General features: G+C 37.3%; 1 protein-coding gene across 3 annotated transcripts in view; it reads left to right on the top strand.

Moving 5' to 3' along the window:
- Positions 1-16777, top strand: part of LOC130231541 (heterogeneous nuclear ribonucleoprotein C) — a 34785-nt gene extending 18008 nt beyond the window's left edge. For all 3 annotated transcript variants that reach the window (XM_056460888.1, XM_056460887.1, XM_056460886.1), the window contains 6 exons: positions 648-720; positions 809-856; positions 4333-4481; positions 10880-10993; positions 13336-13454; positions 15137-16777. In XM_056460888.1, the coding sequence (XP_056316863.1) occupies positions 648-720; positions 809-856; positions 4333-4481; positions 10880-10993; positions 13336-13454; positions 15137-15235 (602 nt within the window). In that variant the 3' untranslated portion in view covers positions 15236-16777. The remainder of the gene's footprint in view (positions 1-647; positions 721-808; positions 857-4332; positions 4482-10879; positions 10994-13335; positions 13455-15136) is intronic.
- The last annotated feature ends 3451 nt before the right edge of the window (positions 16778-20228 follow it).

Below are 20228 nucleotides of genomic sequence, written 5' to 3'. Positions count from 1 at the left end.
TTATTATTATTATTATTTTATTTATTATTATTTTCTATTTATTTATTATTATTTTTTATTTATTTATTATTATTTTATTTATTTATTATTATTTTCTAATTATTTATTATTTTTTATTTATTTATTTATTTATTTATTATTATTATTTTCTATTTATTTATTATATATTTTTTATTTATTCATTTATTTATTATTATTTTCTATTTATTTATTATATATTTTTTATTTATTCATTTATTTATTATTATTTTCTATTTATTTATTATTATTTATTTATTTTTTATTTATTTATTTATTATTATTATTATTATTATTATTATTTATATATTTTTTTACAGCAAATTGCCACAAAGATTGACACACAGTTTAAGAAAAGCCACAACAAAATCAGTCATTTTAGGCTGCAAAAACCAGAAAGTCCTTGGAGGGACTGAAATAATAAATAGCAGAAAAGGTTTTGTTTTTTTAGTAGAAACCGTGTTATGTAAATACCTCCTAAATCACTGCGTGCTTAATCATACGTGCTTAATGTTGTGTTTACACTGATTCATTCAGCTAATGCTTTTATCCAGAGCAATCAGAAATGACCTCCATATAGACCACAGGCCTGTTTCTTTTAATCATGATCATTTCATCTCCTTTTCCAGATATTAATCTGGCTGGCGAGCCCAAACCTCACCGATCAAAGACCATCAAGCGCTCTGCAGGAGACATGTACAGGTTGGTGTTTAGATTTGTTTTATTTCTATTATTATTATTTTTTAATTTGAGTTATGCTGAACGATTCTGATGTTTTCTCCTCCTCCAGTTCTTCGTTTGATCTGGACTATGACTTTCAGAGAGATTACTACGACAGGTGAGCGCTCCTGAAACATTTGCTCACGTTTAAAGCCACCCAGCGCTTCACAAAAGAGCTTTTCTATTATTCATTAAAGCCTCATGATGACTGTCTGGACTGGGATTTGAGGAAGTGCTGCTTCCAGGAATTTGTTAATCTGTGTGTGCGCGTGCTGGTTTTGGTGGTTTACGAGAACACTCATTTGGTTAATGAACTACGCTACCAATCAAAGTTTGGAATCAGCAGTATTGTTTTAGCGCACAGTTTAAAATAAGGTTGCATTAGTTAGTGTATTTACTGACTAATAATGAACACATTTACAGCATTTATTAGTCATAATTCAACATTTACTAATGCATTATTAAAATCCAAGTTATTTGCATTATTTATGCACTGTGAGGGTCTGCTGTTTCAAGAAGTGTGTGTGTGTGTGCTGGTTTTAGTGGTTTGCGAGGACACACATTTGTTTAATGAGCTCAATATGTCCTACACTGCCAGTAAAATGTATTTAACGCTTCATATCACACTACTATAAAGTTAGTGTGCTGATAATGTTAGTGTGCTAATATTAGAGCTAATAATGAACATGCACTGAACAAAATGTCTGGCTCCACACAGTTCCTTCATGTTGTCCCAACACAAATGGTTATTTTTCTTTTCTTTTTTTTTTACAAATTTAAGTAGATTGAACTTAAAACAATTAAGCCGTCTCCAAAAAAAAAGCTCAAGAATTGCGTTGATATAGCTCATTGTAAATAAGTAGTTTGAACAAGCAGCATACAGCATTTATTAGTCATAATACATTTCTTATGCATAATTAACGTCCGAGTTGTTCTTGACAGATCAGGGGTGTCCAAACTTGGTCCTGGAGGGCCGGTGTCCTAGAGAGTTTAGCTCCAACCCTAATCAAACACACCTGAATCGGCTAATCAAGCTCTTACTAGATACCTCCTGGCAGGTGTGTTGAAGCAAGTTGGAGCTAAACTCAGCAGGACACCGGTCCTCCAGGACTGCATTTGGACACCCCTTTATTAGAAAATACACTTCAAGTTATCAGGAATTGACGATGCATGACTTTTTTTATTAATAAATGAACAATTAAACCATTCAGATGGCACTCTGTGGTACGGCAGAAATATAAATACTGTCTCGAGTCGTGGCTGGGTGCCACGGACAGCTGCCGACTTGCGGCGCCGGTGTGCATACCCTGATAGAAACCTATGTGTAGAGTTCTAAAATGCCTGGCGTGACTCTGTGCGTCGCCGAGCGGCACTTCGGGTGTGTGACCCCCTTAACAATCTGGAATAAACGCTTTTAATGTCATTTTCTTTTCGGCTTAGTCCCTTTATTAATCAGGGCTCGCCACAGTTGAATGAACCGCCAACTTGTCTAGCACGTTTTACGCAGCGGATTCCCTTCCAGCTGCAACCCATCACTGGGAAACATCCATACACACTCATTCACACACACACACACACACACACACACACACACAATTTTAGCTTACCCAATTCATGTATACTGCAAGTCTTTGGACTGTGGGGGAAACCGGAGCACCCGGAAGAAACCCATGCCAACACCGGGCTGAACATGCAAACTCCACACAGAAACGCCACTGACCCAGCTGAGGCTCGAACTACTGACCTTTTTGCTGCGAGGCAACAGCGCTACCCACTAAGCCAGTTTCCCAACCCTGTTCCTGAAGGCACACCAACAGTCCACATTTTCAATCTCTCCCTAATCAAACACGCCTGAATCATCTTATCATAACATCAGAAGAGACTCCAAAACCTGAAGTTAATGGGTCAGATAACGAAGACATCCAAAATATGTACTGTTGGTGTGCCTCCAGGAACAGGGTTGGGAAACACTGCACTAAGCCACCGCGTTGCTGCTTTAATGTATACACTGTAAAAATGACTAGTTGACTTAAAATAAGTGAGTAAACCAATTACCTGGATTAAAGTAAATGGGCTGTGCATAATTATGAAAGTTCAGTTAAATCAACCTAAAAGTCTCAAGTTACATCAGGTCTATTCTTTTTTTTAAGTCAAGTCAACTTGTCGCTTTTAAGGCAACTGGTTCACTCACTATATAAAGTAGTTTATTGTTTGTTCATGTTGATAAATGCGTAAACTAATGCAATTTTATTGTCAAGTGTTACCATGTTTTTTAATAATCTGCTTCTCTGAAATGCTGCATTTTACTAATGAATACAGTAATAATTGTTGTTTTATTGAATGTAGTTTAGAATTTTATGAAATCTCGGGGTTTAAAGTTGAATCTTAAGTAGGATTATTCTTGGGTGAAAAATAAACATAAAATAGCTTCTTTTAAAACATTAAAAAGTCTTAAGGCTCGTACACACCGGGTCGCTTTTCGTTTGCGTTTATCGTCAGCGTTTTACGTGACGTTTTTCCAGATTTAAACCCAAGCGATATTTCACAGGCGTCGAGCAGAAGAGTATGAAAAATCACTCCTTGACGTTAGATGGCGCTACACAACTTTAAGCTTCAGAGACCTGCTTGTAACACAGAAGGAGACAAAGTTGACATGCTTGTTGTTATGAATGGTTCAAGTAGCTGCTCTAGCGAAGAAGAAATGACGATTGTTCACCAGAGCAATAAGCAGCTCCATGTTCATATCGCCTCTGAGCATCTTCAATGTGCGCTCGCATTGACAGTTTTGCGCTTGAGCGCCTCCAAGTGCTGTTAACTTTAACCTTATCAGCTCCATGCACGTGAACAAAGTGTCAATCTGATTGGTGGAGAAGGTTTTGACGTTGTGCGTCAAAACGAAAAAAACAAGCATGAGGCGTTTCTTTTTTAAATGACACTTTTTTTTACGCCTGGTGTTTTGCGTGTTGGTGTACACGATCATATTGGTGTCCTTTTAGTTACGAGGCGTTAAACGTCGACAGAAACTGCAAGCAAAATACGTCTCAGTGTGCACGGGCCTTTAACTGATTCCAAACTTTTGACTGGCAGTGTGTGCATTATAATATTGAGCTGGTTCATGAGGACATGCCTTATTATTCTCGTAATTCAAAGCACTTAAATCAAACTTAACACTGTTTTCACGTCAGAAATCTGCCACATGCTACATGTGAGGGTTGTGTTGAGGGGTAGTCTTTAGAGTAAAAAATACTTAACGCCTGTGAAGAGTCTTCATAAACCATCAAAACCAATTAAGCAGTATTAGTTTTGGATTATCTCCAGAACAAACCACTGTTATACAATGACTAATTATCCTAGTTAAGCCTTTAAATGTCACTTTAAGCTGAATACTAGTGTCTTGAGAAATATCTAGTACAATATTATTTACTGTCATCATGGCGAAGATAAAATAAATCAGTTATTAGAAATTAAAGCTATTATGCTTAGAAATGTGTTCTCTCTGTTAAACAGAACTTGGGGAAAACTGTAAAATAATTGAAGTTTAACTATTTATTATAATAGTTAAATTAATTATAATAATTCTGTGTGTGTTTTTAGGATGTACTCGTACCCATCGCGTGTTCCTCCTCCTCCTCCTCTGTCCCGAGCTGTGATCCCGTCCAAGCGTGCACGTGTGAGTGTGAGCGGCAGCAGGAGGACCAAGAGCAGCTTTAGCTCCAAGAGCAGCCAGCGCACGTCCCGCACCAGTGAGACACACACACACACACACACACACACACACACACCTTAATCTCACACCAGTAAGGCACACCATTACATTCACATTCAGCAGAAGCTTCTGTCTATAATTTAGCTATTTTTGAGATGTGGAGTGATGTTAGAAAGTGTCTGGTGCAAGTGTTGGTTAAAGTGTCTAGTACGACAGGCTGCGCCCACTGACAGTATAGTGTCCCCTTCACTTTACTAAGGAATTAGGACTCGCAAAGACCGAAGGTTGACCGCCCCCAACTGGCCTCACTAACACCACTTCTAACAGCAACCTTGTTTTCCCATGTGGTCTCCCATCCAGGTTCTGACCAGGCTCAGCCCTGCTTAGCGTCAGTGAGTAACCGGTCTTGGGCTGCAGGGTGATTATGGCTGTGGCAATACAGGTGGTTTGTCAAGACCACTCACCTGTATGAGGAATACTCCAAATTGATCATGTTTAGGGGTTGTAGTCTGGTTTGGAGATCAGAGTGGTGTGGTAAGATGTTGTTGGCATGATACCAGTGAATCTGCAATCTGTGTATGATTGGGAAGATTGTTCCACCAGTGAGGAACAGTGAATGAAAAGGTGTTGGAAATACACATTAAAGCTGCACAATACTAGGAAAATATGTGATGTGGACTATTGAGGAAATGATTTTACGTACGATGGAATATTTCTCTAGAGAAATGCTATTTTAATTAGTTTTAAATTCTTTACGTCAGTGTTTCTCAACCCTGTTCCTGGAGGACCACCAGCTCTGCACGTTTTCTATGTCTCCTTAACCAAACACACCTGATTCTACGGTAGCCGGGTTTTACATCATAAGACACAATTACATAGTAAAAACTATTTTACCAAGGGCAAAGTAAATTTACATTTTAGAAAATAATTAAGACGCAAAACACTTTTACCAGTCCCGAAACAAATTTACAATGACAGATTCCTTACGGAAAGGGAATGTACCACACACCGGAAGTGACGTGGAATGTACCACACACTGGAAGTGACGCAGGGAAAAGTAGTGTTGTTGGTGAGCGTGGTAAATTCGTGCTGTGGAGTACATGGCGTAAATAAAGTTCATGGTGACCGAACATGGACTGCGGTCGAGGGTTGTTTTGTGGCAAACGCGGTTCTGCTTTACGTGTGGTCGGTGTTTGGAGTTTCTAAAGGACGCGGACCAGACGGAAACACCAGACATACTGCATCAATGTGTTCAATATTTTAACAAGGGCCACTCGTATGCTGTAATCATGGGCATGATGTCAAGTCTACACGGTGTAAACATCTGCTTGAGGACTCTTAACAGTAAACTGAATGAAGCCGGTGTTACGATTTAACTGGTGTCTGTGTTGACTGGTGACCCTTTTCCAGATGTAAACCATTCAGGTTTGCAGATTTTCACAGCTTTTTCACAGCAACAAAGCATGCCCATACCAAATAAAGATTATTATTACTTTGTGTCCGTGTCATTGTAAACATTATTGATTATTATTTTTTTTAATTATTTGTGTTGAACAGTATATAACCAAAATTATTGTAAAGAAATAATTACAATTGAGATGTCATCAACAGGATTCGAACCAAAGTCAAAAGGTTCTGTGCGAGTATCAATCGAGCCATCTAACTAAGCTATTCAGGACTACACACATGTTGAGGTCTGTTTTGATATCTTTATCAGTCAACAAATGTCGTGCTTTGATTACATTTGCGTTTACATGTTTCTACATACTCTCACGCTGATATATTCTCAGAATAGCTCTGTTTTATCACAGTTGGTCAAACTTTATTTTTTATAGTTGTAGACTCGTGGTAACCTGTGTCTACAAAGTCACACACGAGCTGATATTTTCCAGTGTGTAGGATATTCCCTTTCCGTAAGGAATCTGTAATTGTAAATTTGTTTCGGGACTTGTAAAAGTGTTTCGCATCTTAATTTTTTTTCTAAAATGTAAATTTGTTTCGTCCTTGGTAAAATTGTTTTTCCTATGTAATTGTGTCTTATGATGGATAAAACAGTTTTTCAAAATGTAAATGTGTCTCGAGCTTTGTAAAAGTGTTTCACACTTTGTAATATTGCTTTGCACTCCCCGGCCACCGTATTATTCAGATCATTAGCAGAGACTGAAAGACCTGTAATGGGTGACTGATAAAGAAGACATCCAAAACATGCAGTGTTGGTGGTTAATGGAATGTGGTTGAGAAACTCCAGGAATGTGGTTGAGAAACACTTCTTTGTTATGATAATAAAATAAACAGGTTCAATATTTTTAAGATCTATTAATTCTAATTAAGGTTAAAGCTAAGGTAAAGGTAAAACTTTACTGCCTCAGTTAGGGAAATTTATCTTAGGCTCTTACCCTCAGCTGCAGTCATCACAAACATCGAAAAACAGTACAACATACAAAAAACAAATAAGAATATAAATTAATAAATCTATACCCCCCACCCCCCAAAATAAAAGTTACATGCCCACCTCCATATATACACATAAATAAGCAAAACAGATACTCTCAGTTTAAGCCACCACAATTATTTAATAGCTTAATGCTCACCGGATAAAAGGAACTGTTTATATCGGCTTAATCTGCTGCAAGGTACTTTCAACCTTTTCCCCGAAGGTATCAACTCCATACTCCTTGTGCAGAACATGTGATATGTCACAAACTATTTGTTTAGCACGTCTTAATGTGTCCTGTTCATGCATATGCTGCAGTGACATCTGTTCTGACACTAATAATTTTCCAAGCAGTGTGAATCAAACGGACTACTTTAGATCTCAGCTGCACTGACAAGATGCCAAACCAGGCTGTGATACCGTACCTTAAACTCTCAGAAACAGCCTGATAAAACTAGGTTTGGGCCAGGATAAGATTCTGATGGGATGATAACCTTGGATAAAGATATCACGATATGACGGTATTGTTATTACAGCTCTAAAATATATTCTTTTCAAATGTCTGGGTAAAAAAAACACAAACTTTTCCCTTTGAAAACAATATATTTTATTTTCTGAAAGATTTATGATATTTTAGAGCCGTAAACATGTCAGGCCAAATAATTTAATTGATTAATTGACTTCTGCTGTCTTCATTAGTTTCAAAAACACTGATTTCTTTGCAATTTAAAACAGCATCTTTGGATATTTTTTTCTGCTGTTGTCCTAAAAAACAAAACAAAAAATGTAAATGAAAAAGCTTACACGTACCTTTAGAAACCTTTTCCAAACCGCGGTATACCTTGAAAACGATTATCGTCCCATACCTAGATAAAACAATCTTACATTTTTGATCCACTCCATGAATACTTCGACAGTCGTTGCTGAAGCTCACTGCAGAGATTGTCAACATGTATATTCCATTTCAGTGAGTTCTCAAAGAAGACACCAAGATATTTCTATGAAGTGACCTGTGTGATGGTTTGAGTATTGATGGTCACAAGCCTGTGATCACCAAATCGTCTAGGGTCAGACACCACCTCTTTTCTCTTACTGACATACAAATCAATAAGATGATCACCGCTACAACTCACAATTCAGATATAGTGTAAGCCAGGGATGGGCAAACTCGATCCTGGAGGGCCGCTGTCCTGCATAGTTTTGCACCAACCTTAATCAAACACACCTGCTTGTAGCTTTCTAGTGATCTTGAAGACACTAATTAGGGCGTTCAGGTGTGTTTGATTAGTGTTGGAGCAAAACTCTGCAGGGACACCGGCCCTCCAGTATCGAGTTTGCCCATGCCTGGTCTAAGCTGTCAAATTGTAAACATTCAGTGTTTTTAACACGCTATGAATGCAGATATTCTGACTGTCGACATTTTCCTCTCCCATTATAGAGTTCATGTTCAGCTCTGTGTTCAACTTTAGGTTTGTTTCTGCTGGAAATGCGTCATAATGCTAAAACAAAACGTATGTAGATTCAGTTTTTAAACAATACCTTCAAGTAAGAATGTGTTTCTGGAAGTGTTCGATCGCAGGCCTCATTGATTTGTGCTTAGATTGGACTAAACAATCTGTGAGAGAAGTCAGTCTTAGCCCAGTGTTATAACATTAACTAGAATTTTTAGGAAAAATGTCTTATTTTCTCGTCTTTTTGACAGAAATGTGAGACATTTACACACAGAGAAAGGTCATCTTCAGGATCCTTTCTGATGGGTTATTCTCAGTGTCAAAACTGGCATTTAGAGCAGCTTTGTGTCAGTAAATAAGCTCTGATTGTTGATTTGAGGTTTCGGTGATTTCCACACATGAAGCAGCACGACTGCTTTCAGGGCTGATAATTATAATGAATATTTCTTCATCATCAAATCACATTATAATGATTTCTGAAGGGACATGTGACACTGTAGACCACTGTAATGATGGCGAAACGACAAAAATAACCATTTTACCATAGGGATGCACAATATTGGAGAAATCTGACATTGCTCTATTTTGTTTCTCTTTAATATATATATTGTGATATGAATACAATTTCACCAGAACAGCTTTATTTGGGAAAAAACTAATTAATTTAAATGGATTGTGGGGATTTTTATAAGCGTGTGAATCATAGATGAGAAAATCAAATAATAAGTCAAATAAACAGTTAATTTGGGGTTTTTCATAGTCAAACCGTATTCAGATACAGAAATTGACCAATGAAATAAGATCAAATTAAACATTGTATTAATAATTGAGTAAAATTATTCTTTATTAAAGTTGCAAATGTTGTAAGTATTTGTCCCTGAATGCTTTAATCTCTCTTGAAATGCCTTTAATAAACATGCAAATGATAAAGTTTCACTCAGTTATAATAGTGACTCCACAAATCTCACGGATCCTCAATTGTTCAGCTGTTCAACTATTATCCCAACTCACCAGATCCTGCGACATGACTATTGCAGACACTCGCACATTGCGATATAGATGCTGAAACCTTAGTGTGCAGCGTTATTTTACAATATAATCAGTAGGCTTGCATGACTGACATTGACTGAAACTGACTGAAACTGACATTGCAATATTTTTTTCTTCTGTAATTTTTAGATATTATGATATAAATAAAATGTCACAATATGACTAATAACTCTATTAGGAAATAAATCATAATTTTACATTGATTGTGGTGATTTTTTTTTGTAGGGCAGTGAATCTGCATAAAATATAATAAACATATTACAAGCATAAATTAATAAAAATGGAACAAAGATACAAATGAAATAAACAGTGTTTTATGGTTTTCTGCTGAGTCTAACAGTATTGAGGCACAGAAATTAAAAGATCAATTCTTGTCTTGGTCAATTTTGTGATCCACTTTAAAAGCTGACTACTGTAGTCTTCATTGTAGAAATATTTCAATGCATTTATTCTTTGTTAAAAATACACACTTGATCATTTCTATAGTGACCAAATGGTTTAAATCTGCTTTAAATCTTACATGCAGGCTGAAAAAAGAAATGATTTCTGGTTAATTACAGTCCCAACTCAACATTGCAGATCCTCAGAATATTGCGAAATCAACGCTGAAACCATACATTGTGCAGCCCTAATATTCATAAAGAAAATGCATGTCAAATTGGATTATTTCATTTACATTTAGTCATTTAGCAGACGCTTTTATCCAAAGCGACTTACAAATGAGGACAAGGAAGCAATTTACACAACTATAAGAGCAACAGTGAACAAGTGCTATAGACAAGTTTCAGGTGTGTAAAGTCTAAGAAGCAAAGCATTAGTAATGTACGTTTTTTTTTTTGAGAGAGAGAGGGCACAGTTAGTGGTATAGCCAGAGAGGCAGTTACAGATTAGGAAGGAAAGTGGAGACTAAATAGTTGAGTTTTTAGTCGTTTAGACTCTGCTGTTCTGATGTAGTTAGGGAGTTCATTCCACCAACTGGGCAGATTGAATGTGAGAGTTCGGGAAAGCGATTTCTTCCCTCTTAGGGATGGAACCACGAGGCGACGTTCATTCACAGAACGCAAGTTTCTGGAGGGCACATACATCTGCAGAAGTGAGAGCAGATAAGAAGGAGCAAAGCCAGAAGTCGCTTTGTAAGCAAACATCAGAGCTTTGAATTTGATGCGAGCAGCCACTGGCAGCCAGTGCAAACGGGTGAGTAGCGGAGTGACATGTGCTCTTTTGGGTTCATCAAAGACCACTCGTGCTGCTGCGTTCTGAAGCAGCTGAAGAGGTTTGATAGAGTTAGCTGGAAGCCCGGCTAGTAGAGAGTTGCAATAATCCAGTTTGGAGAGAACAAGAGCTTGAACATTTAACATTTATTTCAGTTTCACAATCCATTCAATGGTGTTTTGGTCAGGTTTAACATGCTATTTCTTTAATAAAAAACAATCTTCAAACACTAGTGTGTATTTGACGCCCGAAGTGTTTAGTAACCGGTGTGTTTTTTTGTGTTTCCAGTGAGAGCTGATGATCTCCAGACCATTAAGAAGGAACTGACTCAGATTAAACACAAAGTGGACTATCTGCTGGAGAGCCTGGAGCGCATGGAGAGAGACCACAGCAAGAAATCAGGTATATAGAGAGAGAAAACCATAATTCAGTTCACCTTTATTTGTATAGCGCTTATACAATGTAGATTGTGTCAAAGCAGCTTCACATAAAAGGTCACAGTAAATAGGAACAGTGTAGTTCAGTTTGTAGTGTTTAAGTTCAGTTCAGTTTAGCTCAGTTCAGTGTGGTTTAATAATCACTACTGAGAGTCCAAACACTGAAGAGCAAATCCAACGATGCGCAGCTCTACAGATCCCAAACCATGCAAGCTAGAGGCGACAGCGAAGGAGGAAAAACTTCACTAATTGACGAAAGTGAAGAGAAAAAAAAACCTTGAGAGAAACCAGGCTCAGTTGGGCACGACCATTTTAATTTCTCCGCTGGCTAAACGTCTTGTGCAGAGCTGCAGTCTCAGCTGGTTGAAAGCTGGCCTCAGCGAAGACTCGTCTGTCCCTGTAGCGTCACAGGAATCAGTCTATCTCATCAGACTAATCAACAAAAATGGTACATCTAGCAATATCTAATGCCACTAAACTCTCAAAACGTTTTGTTTATTGTGCACTTCAGTATAAACTGATTTTAGAGGAACTGAGTTGTGATATTTACAGGATGTTTTTTGTCATCCTTACGGCAGCGTAAGTAAGGCAGTCAAAAAAAAGCGTATGCACAAAATAATGGGCGGTGAAAATGCGTACACCAGAATAAATAATACATTGATTTATTAATGATTATGGCTCATTCGATGATTTAAAGTGGTTCAATTAAGTCAATATTCAAGTTAAATGTGTTTACTCAGAGCTGCGCACATCCTCCAGTCAAGTCTGTTTTTTTTTTTATTAACCACAACTTTTGCATGGGAAGTGTCGTATGCACATTTCCACCCATTTTGTGCGTACGCCACATTTATAAGACCCTTATCATCAATATTATTACTTCTACTTTTGTTATCATTATTATTATTATTAGTACTGTCCTGACTTGTCCTGTTATCTCCTCATTATCATTATTACAAGTATTTCTACCATTGTCATTATTCAGGTTGATGTAGTAGTAGTAGTAGTAGTAGTAGTAGTAGTAGTGGTTGAAGTTGTAGTTTGGGTTTTTGAAGTAGTATCTGTAGTTGTAGATGTCGTTGGTATAGTGGTATCAGAAGTAGTGGATGTGTAGTAGTAGTAGTATCAGAAGCAGTAGACGTTGTTGATGTAGATGTTGTAGTAGTAGTAGTATCAGTGGTAGTAGTCGTTGTAATAGGTTCAGTAGTAGTACACATTGTAGGAGTAGTAGTGGTTGTGGCTGTAGTAATAGTTGTAGCATTAGAAACTCTATGTTGTAGTAGTAGTAGTTGTCTGTGTAGTAGTATCAGAAGCAGTAGACATTGTTGATGTAGATGTTGTAGTAGCAGTCATTCCTGTAGTAGTATCAGTAGTAGATGTTGTTGTTGTAGTAGTAGTAGTAGTATCAGTGGTAGTAGTCGTGGTAATAGGTTCAGTAGTAGTACACATTGTAGGAGTAGTAGTGGTTGTGGCTGTAGTAGCAGTAGTAATAGTTGTAGCATTAGAAACTCTCTGTTGTAGTAGTAGTAGTTGTCTGTGTAGTAGTATCAGAAGCAGTAGACATTGTTGATGTAGATGTTGTAGTAGCAGTCATTCCTGTAGTAGTAGTAGTAGTAGTGTCAGTGGTAGTAGTTGTTGTAATAGGTTCAGTAGTAGTACACATTGTAGTAGTGGTTGTGGCTGTAGTAGCAGTAGTAATAGTTGTAGCATTAGAAACTCTCTGTAGTAGTAGTTGGTGTAGTACTTGGGATTTATTTTTATTATTATTATTTTTATTATTGTAGTAGTTGTTGTTTATGATTATTACTGTTGTCCTTTCTTGCTTGTTTACTGTCATTATTACTATTATTATATCACTAGCATTGTTGTCACTCCTTATATAAGTTACTTGCTTCATTTAGTGACCATTATTGTTCCTTTTGTATGTACTCTGACCTGTTTACCAAGTTACCTTTACATGCACACACACACACACTAACATACGCACCTGCCGGTACTTGATTGTATTGTTGTTGTATTTTGTATTTTTGTTATTGTTTCATTTTCTTTGTATTTGCATTCTCAAATTGTGTACCTTTTGTATATTCTAATAAAAAAAAAAAGAAATTAATTAAAAAAAATAAATAAATAAAAATAAATAAATAAATAAATAAATAAATAAATAAAAAATAAATAAAAAAATATCAATAAATAAAAATAAATAAATGAGACCCTAAATCTTCAGTTTAAATCCAGTCTTTCAATGGTCTTAATCCTGCAGAAACCTTCGTTTTGTTTGTGGCAATCAAACGGTCTGCTTATTTTTGCTAGACGTGAAGAGCGCTAAAGCAGAAGAGGTGTCGCCGCAGCACTCCAGCGGGAAGAAAGAGAGGGAACACTCAGAAATGAACGACTATGAGGATGAAGGAGATCTGCTGGAGGAAGAGGAGGTGAGAAAACAACAAACACAAAATTTCCGCTCTTCCCCGTTTTCGATTAAATCCATCATTATTAAAGCCTTTCATATAAAGTATTCAACGTGGATCAGTAGTTCAGCGCTGTTACACACATTTTCAGATTCTTTTTTTGTTTGATTTTATTTTTATGTTTGTATTTGGGTTTTTACTTATGGCTCGTTTCCACTGACTGGTACGGTTCGGTTTGGTACGGGTCACCTTTATCAGGCTTGCGTTTCCACTAACAAGGGTACCCTTTTGGTGGGCGTGGTGTATGACAGAAAGTTTCAGTCGACGTCATTCTAGCTCGAGGAAATGTCTACAATAAAGCTGTACGGGTCATTCACATATCATATGAAAAGCGCTTCATACACATAAATACTTGTGTAGAAATGTTCATTACTAACTTTTCAATGAACATGAGTTGATTATAACTGCAGATCAATGACAGTGTGAAACAGCCTAATGTAACGTCTGTAATTATATTAAATAACTAAATAAATGAACATATATAAACACATACAGCCCCTTACAGACTCCGATATGTTACCAACTACAGAAGAACTACACACAGCAGACATTTCGTCAGTATTTAGGTTCAAAAACAACACAAAATATAGCCTACAGTCAGTGTAAACCTCTCATCTGTGTCTGTAATCTTCAGCAGCACATGTAGCCTCTGTTAGAGAGTAATTCTGTCATTCTGAGTTCATATTAGTCCAAAAGGTGAAGATAATAAGTTAGTTATACATGGCATTTTGTTCATGTTTGCGGAATAATAATGTGCTCCTTTTTCTCCGGCTTCTCCTTTGTTTCTTCACGCTTTACTCTCGCGTTTGTCAGTGTCTGACAGGATCGGGTTTCAAAAGCACGTCAATAATCAAGCGCAGGTTATTATCATCAGCTCAAGAAGTTTGCTATTTCAGATATAATGTTAGACGCGAGCGAGCGCTAGCAAGAAAGCGAAACCGCTCACGCCTCAGACTGGCTTGTGAAAAAACTACGCGGCACACGGTAAATCTGCTCTTCTTCTTGGCTTTGTGGCTGTTCATCAAGACGACGACAATGTTTGTTTGAGCCCAGATTGACCATGGCTCGTTATTATATGTATTTATAGTTCCGCTGTAATCTCTCGCTGTGCATTTCAAACATGGCGGTTTTTTTGTTTTCATTCTGGCTTGTTGCGTAAGCGAATGATGTATCTCTGTAAACCAATAGCGATCAAAAGCCACACGCCTTTTGGTACCCTTTCTCGTGTTTGGTACCCTTTCGAACGGGTGCCAAAAAAGTGGTTCGGTTCGGTACACTTTTTGACAGTGGAAACGGCCATAAAAGCGTACCAAACCGAAACGTACCATACCACTCAGTGGAAACGGGCCATTAAAATCCGGTTCAATGTCATGTCAACAGCTCCTTTAGGAATATTATTCCCAGGAAAAAACATGACTGTGTTCAATACTTATTGCCCCCGCTGTATCATATACTGCAGACCACAGAAAGGTATGTCTACAAGGGATGTGTGCATATCTCCAAAATGTTAGATGCGAATCGTATCGGCCTCAGTTCCAAGTTTTTTGGGCGAGGGTTTTCTCAGAAATAGATTATATAACTTCAGCTGGGGTTTTGCTAAAGGAATCACGTATGTAAACTTGTTCGCTCGTTGTGCATGTGTGCAGATCAAGAGTCGAGGAAGAGAGGATGATGAGGAGGAAGAGGAGGGCGAGCAAGAGGAAGGAGAGGACGATGGAGACAGTGCCAACGGAGATCATGCTTAAAACACACAAACAAACAACACATGCATGCTCACCGTGAGATTTAGAGTAGATCCTCAATGCACAAGCTTTCATTTCACACATCAAGAACCATAACCAAGACTCTGCACATCATGAAAACGCATCTCTGCTTTACAGTTATGTTTTTCAGCGAGCACAGCTCTCCCCGGTGAGAAACCGCGTAGCTCTTCTACATTTCTACGTTCTCATAGTCAAGCTAATACTTGAGGTGTTCATCTAGGAGCCAGTTGTGTTGCATTTTTGTCCTGTCATGCTGTTTCAAGACTGACGTTTTGAAAGGCTGGAATGTGTTTGTGTGAGATTCTGATGGAGATACAGCTCAGCTTGAAGTCTTACGAGTAGGATAGTCAGTCGGTGAAACACAAATATGTTTCGTGAAGGAAACGGAGCCTTGAAGACGAGTGTTTGTCAATATTAATCAACATCTGAGATGATACCTATAGGTCTGCTGTGTGGAATCGGTTGTTCAGTGATTGACAGATTGATAAGCCAATCAGAATGCATTTCATTTTGAATTCTTAAAGAGACACTAACATGCATTCTGTGCATTTTCGCGATCCTGTTAGTTGGCTTGAACGAGCTATTTTCTGACCTAAAAAAAAAAAGTATAAACTATGTCAGGCCTTGAAAAATTCTCCACTTCCAGCACATTGCTTTTCTCTTTAACGTTAAATGTTTGTTTTCTCTATCTTCAACGGCTGCTTAAGTAATTATTGTGATTGTTGAGATGCTCTTTTTGAGGGCATTCACTCTCTAAACCATTTCCCCCAATGCTTTTGTGGCTGTGAAACCCTTCTGTGTGGGTTATTGATCCTAAATGCACCGGTCATCCTATTTCTCTTCATTCCTCTTCATTTTCCTCCCCAACATAATTGGATTCAGGCTCGTCTCTGCCTCCCAATGGCTCTAAAATGAAGCTGTAAATGGACTTAAAACCCTGATCTAGTTGAGTTCAGTTGTGTGTTTGTCTGCGGTTCAAGCGCTGCAGTTGTTGCTCCAGCAGTTGTTTTTAGGAATAAATGCATTACTCGTCCTGACCTGCAGGTGGCACTGTGACCCATTTCTCTTATTAAAGAGACCATTCACCCAGAAAACAAAATCATAGTATCATTTCCTTCATGTTTGAGTTTCTTTTAAACACAAATGAAGATATTCTGAAGAATGCTGGAAGATAAACCACCATAGTCTCAAATAGTATTTTTGGGAGTCAATGGTATATTGAATAGCTTCAGAAGCACTTGAGTGTGAGTTTGAGGACTTTTTCACTTATTTTGGGTGAGCGATCTCTTTATACGCTGTCAGAAATGTGTGTATGATTGTGCTGAACTGTTTTATATTGCATAGCGGGGTCGGTGAGGATGCGTTCAGGTTGTACAGTCGATTTTACTTGTCGGTTTGTGTTTGGTGTACCGTGACACTAAGAGCTCAGTTTGCTTCCGTCTTTTATTTTCTCCATTTTGTTCTGTTTGTTTTTGTTTCGTTGGTCCATGTAATAAGTTTCAATAAAACTACAAATGTTCGTGACGTGTTGGCTGTTATTGAAAGGTTGTTAAAGGTGCGGTATGCAAGTTTGACACCCAGTGGTTGAACTAGGTATTGCATTCCTGGATCAATGCAAAGGCAAGTGCAGGTTGCCAGATTGCCCAACAGGAGCGAGCCTGACTGTGAAACCTAAAGGCTGATTTAAACTGTTCAATATAAAAGCAACGGCACACGACAGAAGGAATATTTCCCATATTAAAGAGTTAACCAACACCTCAAATTGATTTTAGCTTCTATTTCTCACAGGTGAACAACAGAAAACTGACAGCGATCACCTCGGGTGCACCTCATATGCTTTATTCAGTGTTAAATGCTGACAAGGTGAGTTTGAATGGCATTTTACGTGCCATTAATTGCCATACTACTGAAAGCAGCAGCAGATAGTTCATCTCATTTCAGTATTAGTGTTATTACCTCCAGACAGCATTGTCTTCAGCGATGCGGAGTCATTTATTAAATAAAGAAAAGATTTACGCAGTTTCTCCTCCTGCAACATTCAGTTTTTATTTTCTGATATTTGCTTCAGGAAGTTTGTTCTCTTTGACTCGTTGGATAGAAATGCAGCTTTATTCGCACGTCTTTTATGCCATATTCCAGTTTTGTGCATACATTTAATTTTCATCTTTGGATGGAAACACAGCTACTGTCTTGTTCAGAGCCCAGTTTTAGCTCCGCTTTAGCTGTGGGACAAGTATGTTCACACAAACCTGATGCTTCAGACCAACATACTTATCGTACTTCTGCTGATCATCCAGCTTGATCTCACAAGGAAACCGTTTTCCGTTTAGTCAGTATAGTGGCTAATTTGTATGAATTCGTACAGTTCAGACATACAAAAATGTACGATTTTAAAAAGGAGACGTGGCACCAAACCACAGCCGTCATTTTTGATTGAGCAAATCATACTAAATTGTATGAATGAGATTGTACGAGTTCATACGTATTAGGCTCCAGTGTTGGGGAGATTACTTTGGAAATGTAATGGATTCTAAATTACCCTATTTAAAAAGTAATAAGTAGTGTACCTTTTCAATTACTTTATAAAAGTAACTGATTACATCTGATTACTTTGATTAATTTCTAATGGATATTTTCAACTAAATCATTTTAAGCATTAATACCGAGCAGGTGTGACCTTACAGTAGCACTAAAATTATATTAATTTAATTTTAAAGTGTTAAAGTACAGCCACCACAAAATCAGACCTTATAACAACAACAAAAAAGTTTACTGCTGTTACAAAATCACAATTTTAGTTAGTGCAGGGGGATTTTTGTGGCATGTGCAGTAAAAAATGCATCTAAGCTATTTTTGCAAACTTCAATTTTAAATCGAAGCAGCTTAAATCCAAGTCAATCAGATATTAGTGATCAATAAAACTGTCAATGAAACGTATGAGGCAGAATAGTTCAGCTCCATTATTTACTGTAAATAATATGCTGGACAAAACAGAAACACCATTATAGTATACAACAGCAAAAACAAAACAAAAAATCCAATAAAACCAGGTTACACTTAAAATACTATAGTAATTTATAGTAAACGGAAATATTTAGGAAAAAGCATTATATTTTGTGTGTGTGTGTGTATATGTGTATGTATATATGTGTGTGTGTGTGTGTGTGTGTATGTATATATGTGTATGTATATATGTATATATGTATATGTGTATGTATATGTATATGTATGTAGATGTATGTATATATATATATATATATATATATATATATATATATATATATATATAATTACAACTCTTCATTAATAAATTACACCTACATAATGTAGTATCATTAGTAACTATCATGAGCTAATAGTAATTACCATGGTATACTTCAGCCTTTACCACAGTAAGTTATATTATATAGACCTGCTTTATAGCCTAATTGGTTGGCGACGTCACAGACCAGAGCAAGAGGTGGCAGTAACAAACCAAAAAGTTTGTTGTTGACCGCCGTAAAACAGGAAGAAATCGTCATTCTCGATATCATCTGGATTTACTTTCATCAGCTAGACACCGGCCTCACAGCTCTGTGAATGACGGTGCCGTCACTTATTGATCCGCGATCGGTAGAATCTGCGGACATTTTTTAGCTATTTCTGCGCAGAATTTAGTTACAAATCTGCGGATTTATACGGAATGATTTTGGAAGTATCGTAACTAAAACCTTAATATATGAAATTAAAGATAATCTCTTTATCTTGTGTTGAATGTTTACAATGCAAATCCAATTAGATCCACTTTATTTGGTAAACAAAGCAAGTCTCTCATATAATATCTCTACTAAAAGACAGAAAATATGACTGTACAAACTATATTGTGAATAAATTATATAATTATTTTCATATTAGTCAATAATATTACTGAAATTATTTAAAAACTGAATAAATATAAATTACAAACCGAATCAATGATGGGCTAAAAATCTGTGAAATTCTGCGCGCACAGATTCCATGTGGGCCTAGCGATCGGTAAATGTAGCTTGTGTGGACGCTACTGCGCTACTTCACTAATAAAATAGCTTCGCTACGGAAAACCTTTTTGGTTTAAAAAGCAGCGATGCTACTGAGAAATGTAGTTAAGCTAGTAGCGTCACTACTTGTAGCAACGCTACTGCCCAACACTGATAATGCAACTCAATCTCACAGCAATTCGTAACGTTTTGATTTAGTGTCTAATTCGTATGAATTCATATGATCTAATTCGTATGATCTAATTCGTACGATCGGTAAATGTAGCTTGTGTGAATGCTACTGCGCTACTTCACTAATAAAATAGCTTTGCTACGGAAAAGCTTTTTGGTTTAAAAAGCAGCGATGCTACCGACATGCTACTGAGAAATGTAATTAAGCTAGTAGCGTCACTACTTGTAGCAACGCCACTGCCCAACACTGATAATACAACACAATCTCACGGCAATTCGTAACTTTTTGATTTAGTGGCTAATTCGTACGATTCGTACGATCTAATTCGTACGATCGGTAAATGTAGCTTGTGTGGATGCTACTGCGCTACTTCACTAATAAAATAGCTTTGCTACGGAAAACCTTTTTGGTTTAAAAAGCAACGATGCTACCTCGTATGAGGCTAATTCGTATGAATCCGTACGATCTAATTCGTATGATTTAGTACGATTTGCTCATCCCCCAATGACGGTTTGGTTTAGGGGTGGGGTTAGGTGCCACGCCTCCTTTTTAAAATCGTACAATTTCGTACGACTGAACTCATACGAATTCGTACGAATTAGCCACTAAACTGACAAAACGTAAAATACTTACGTTTTCTCGTGAGATCAGGCTGGATAATGTGATAATCACTTAGGCCAGAGGAGTCTGTTGGTGCCCTGAATTTCCCAAATCGCTAACTTTTAGTCATAATATATCATGGGAAATGAAAGGGTCTGTTTTATTTCTGTACACTCACGATAACGAC

Source organism: Danio aesculapii, chromosome 7 (assembly GCF_903798145.1).
Source record: "Danio aesculapii chromosome 7, fDanAes4.1, whole genome shotgun sequence".
Classification (NCBI taxonomy): domain Eukaryota; kingdom Metazoa; phylum Chordata; class Actinopteri; order Cypriniformes; family Danionidae; genus Danio; species Danio aesculapii.
The sequence above is the reverse complement of the archived record's forward strand: the minus strand, read 5'-3'. Positions and strand labels throughout refer to the sequence as shown.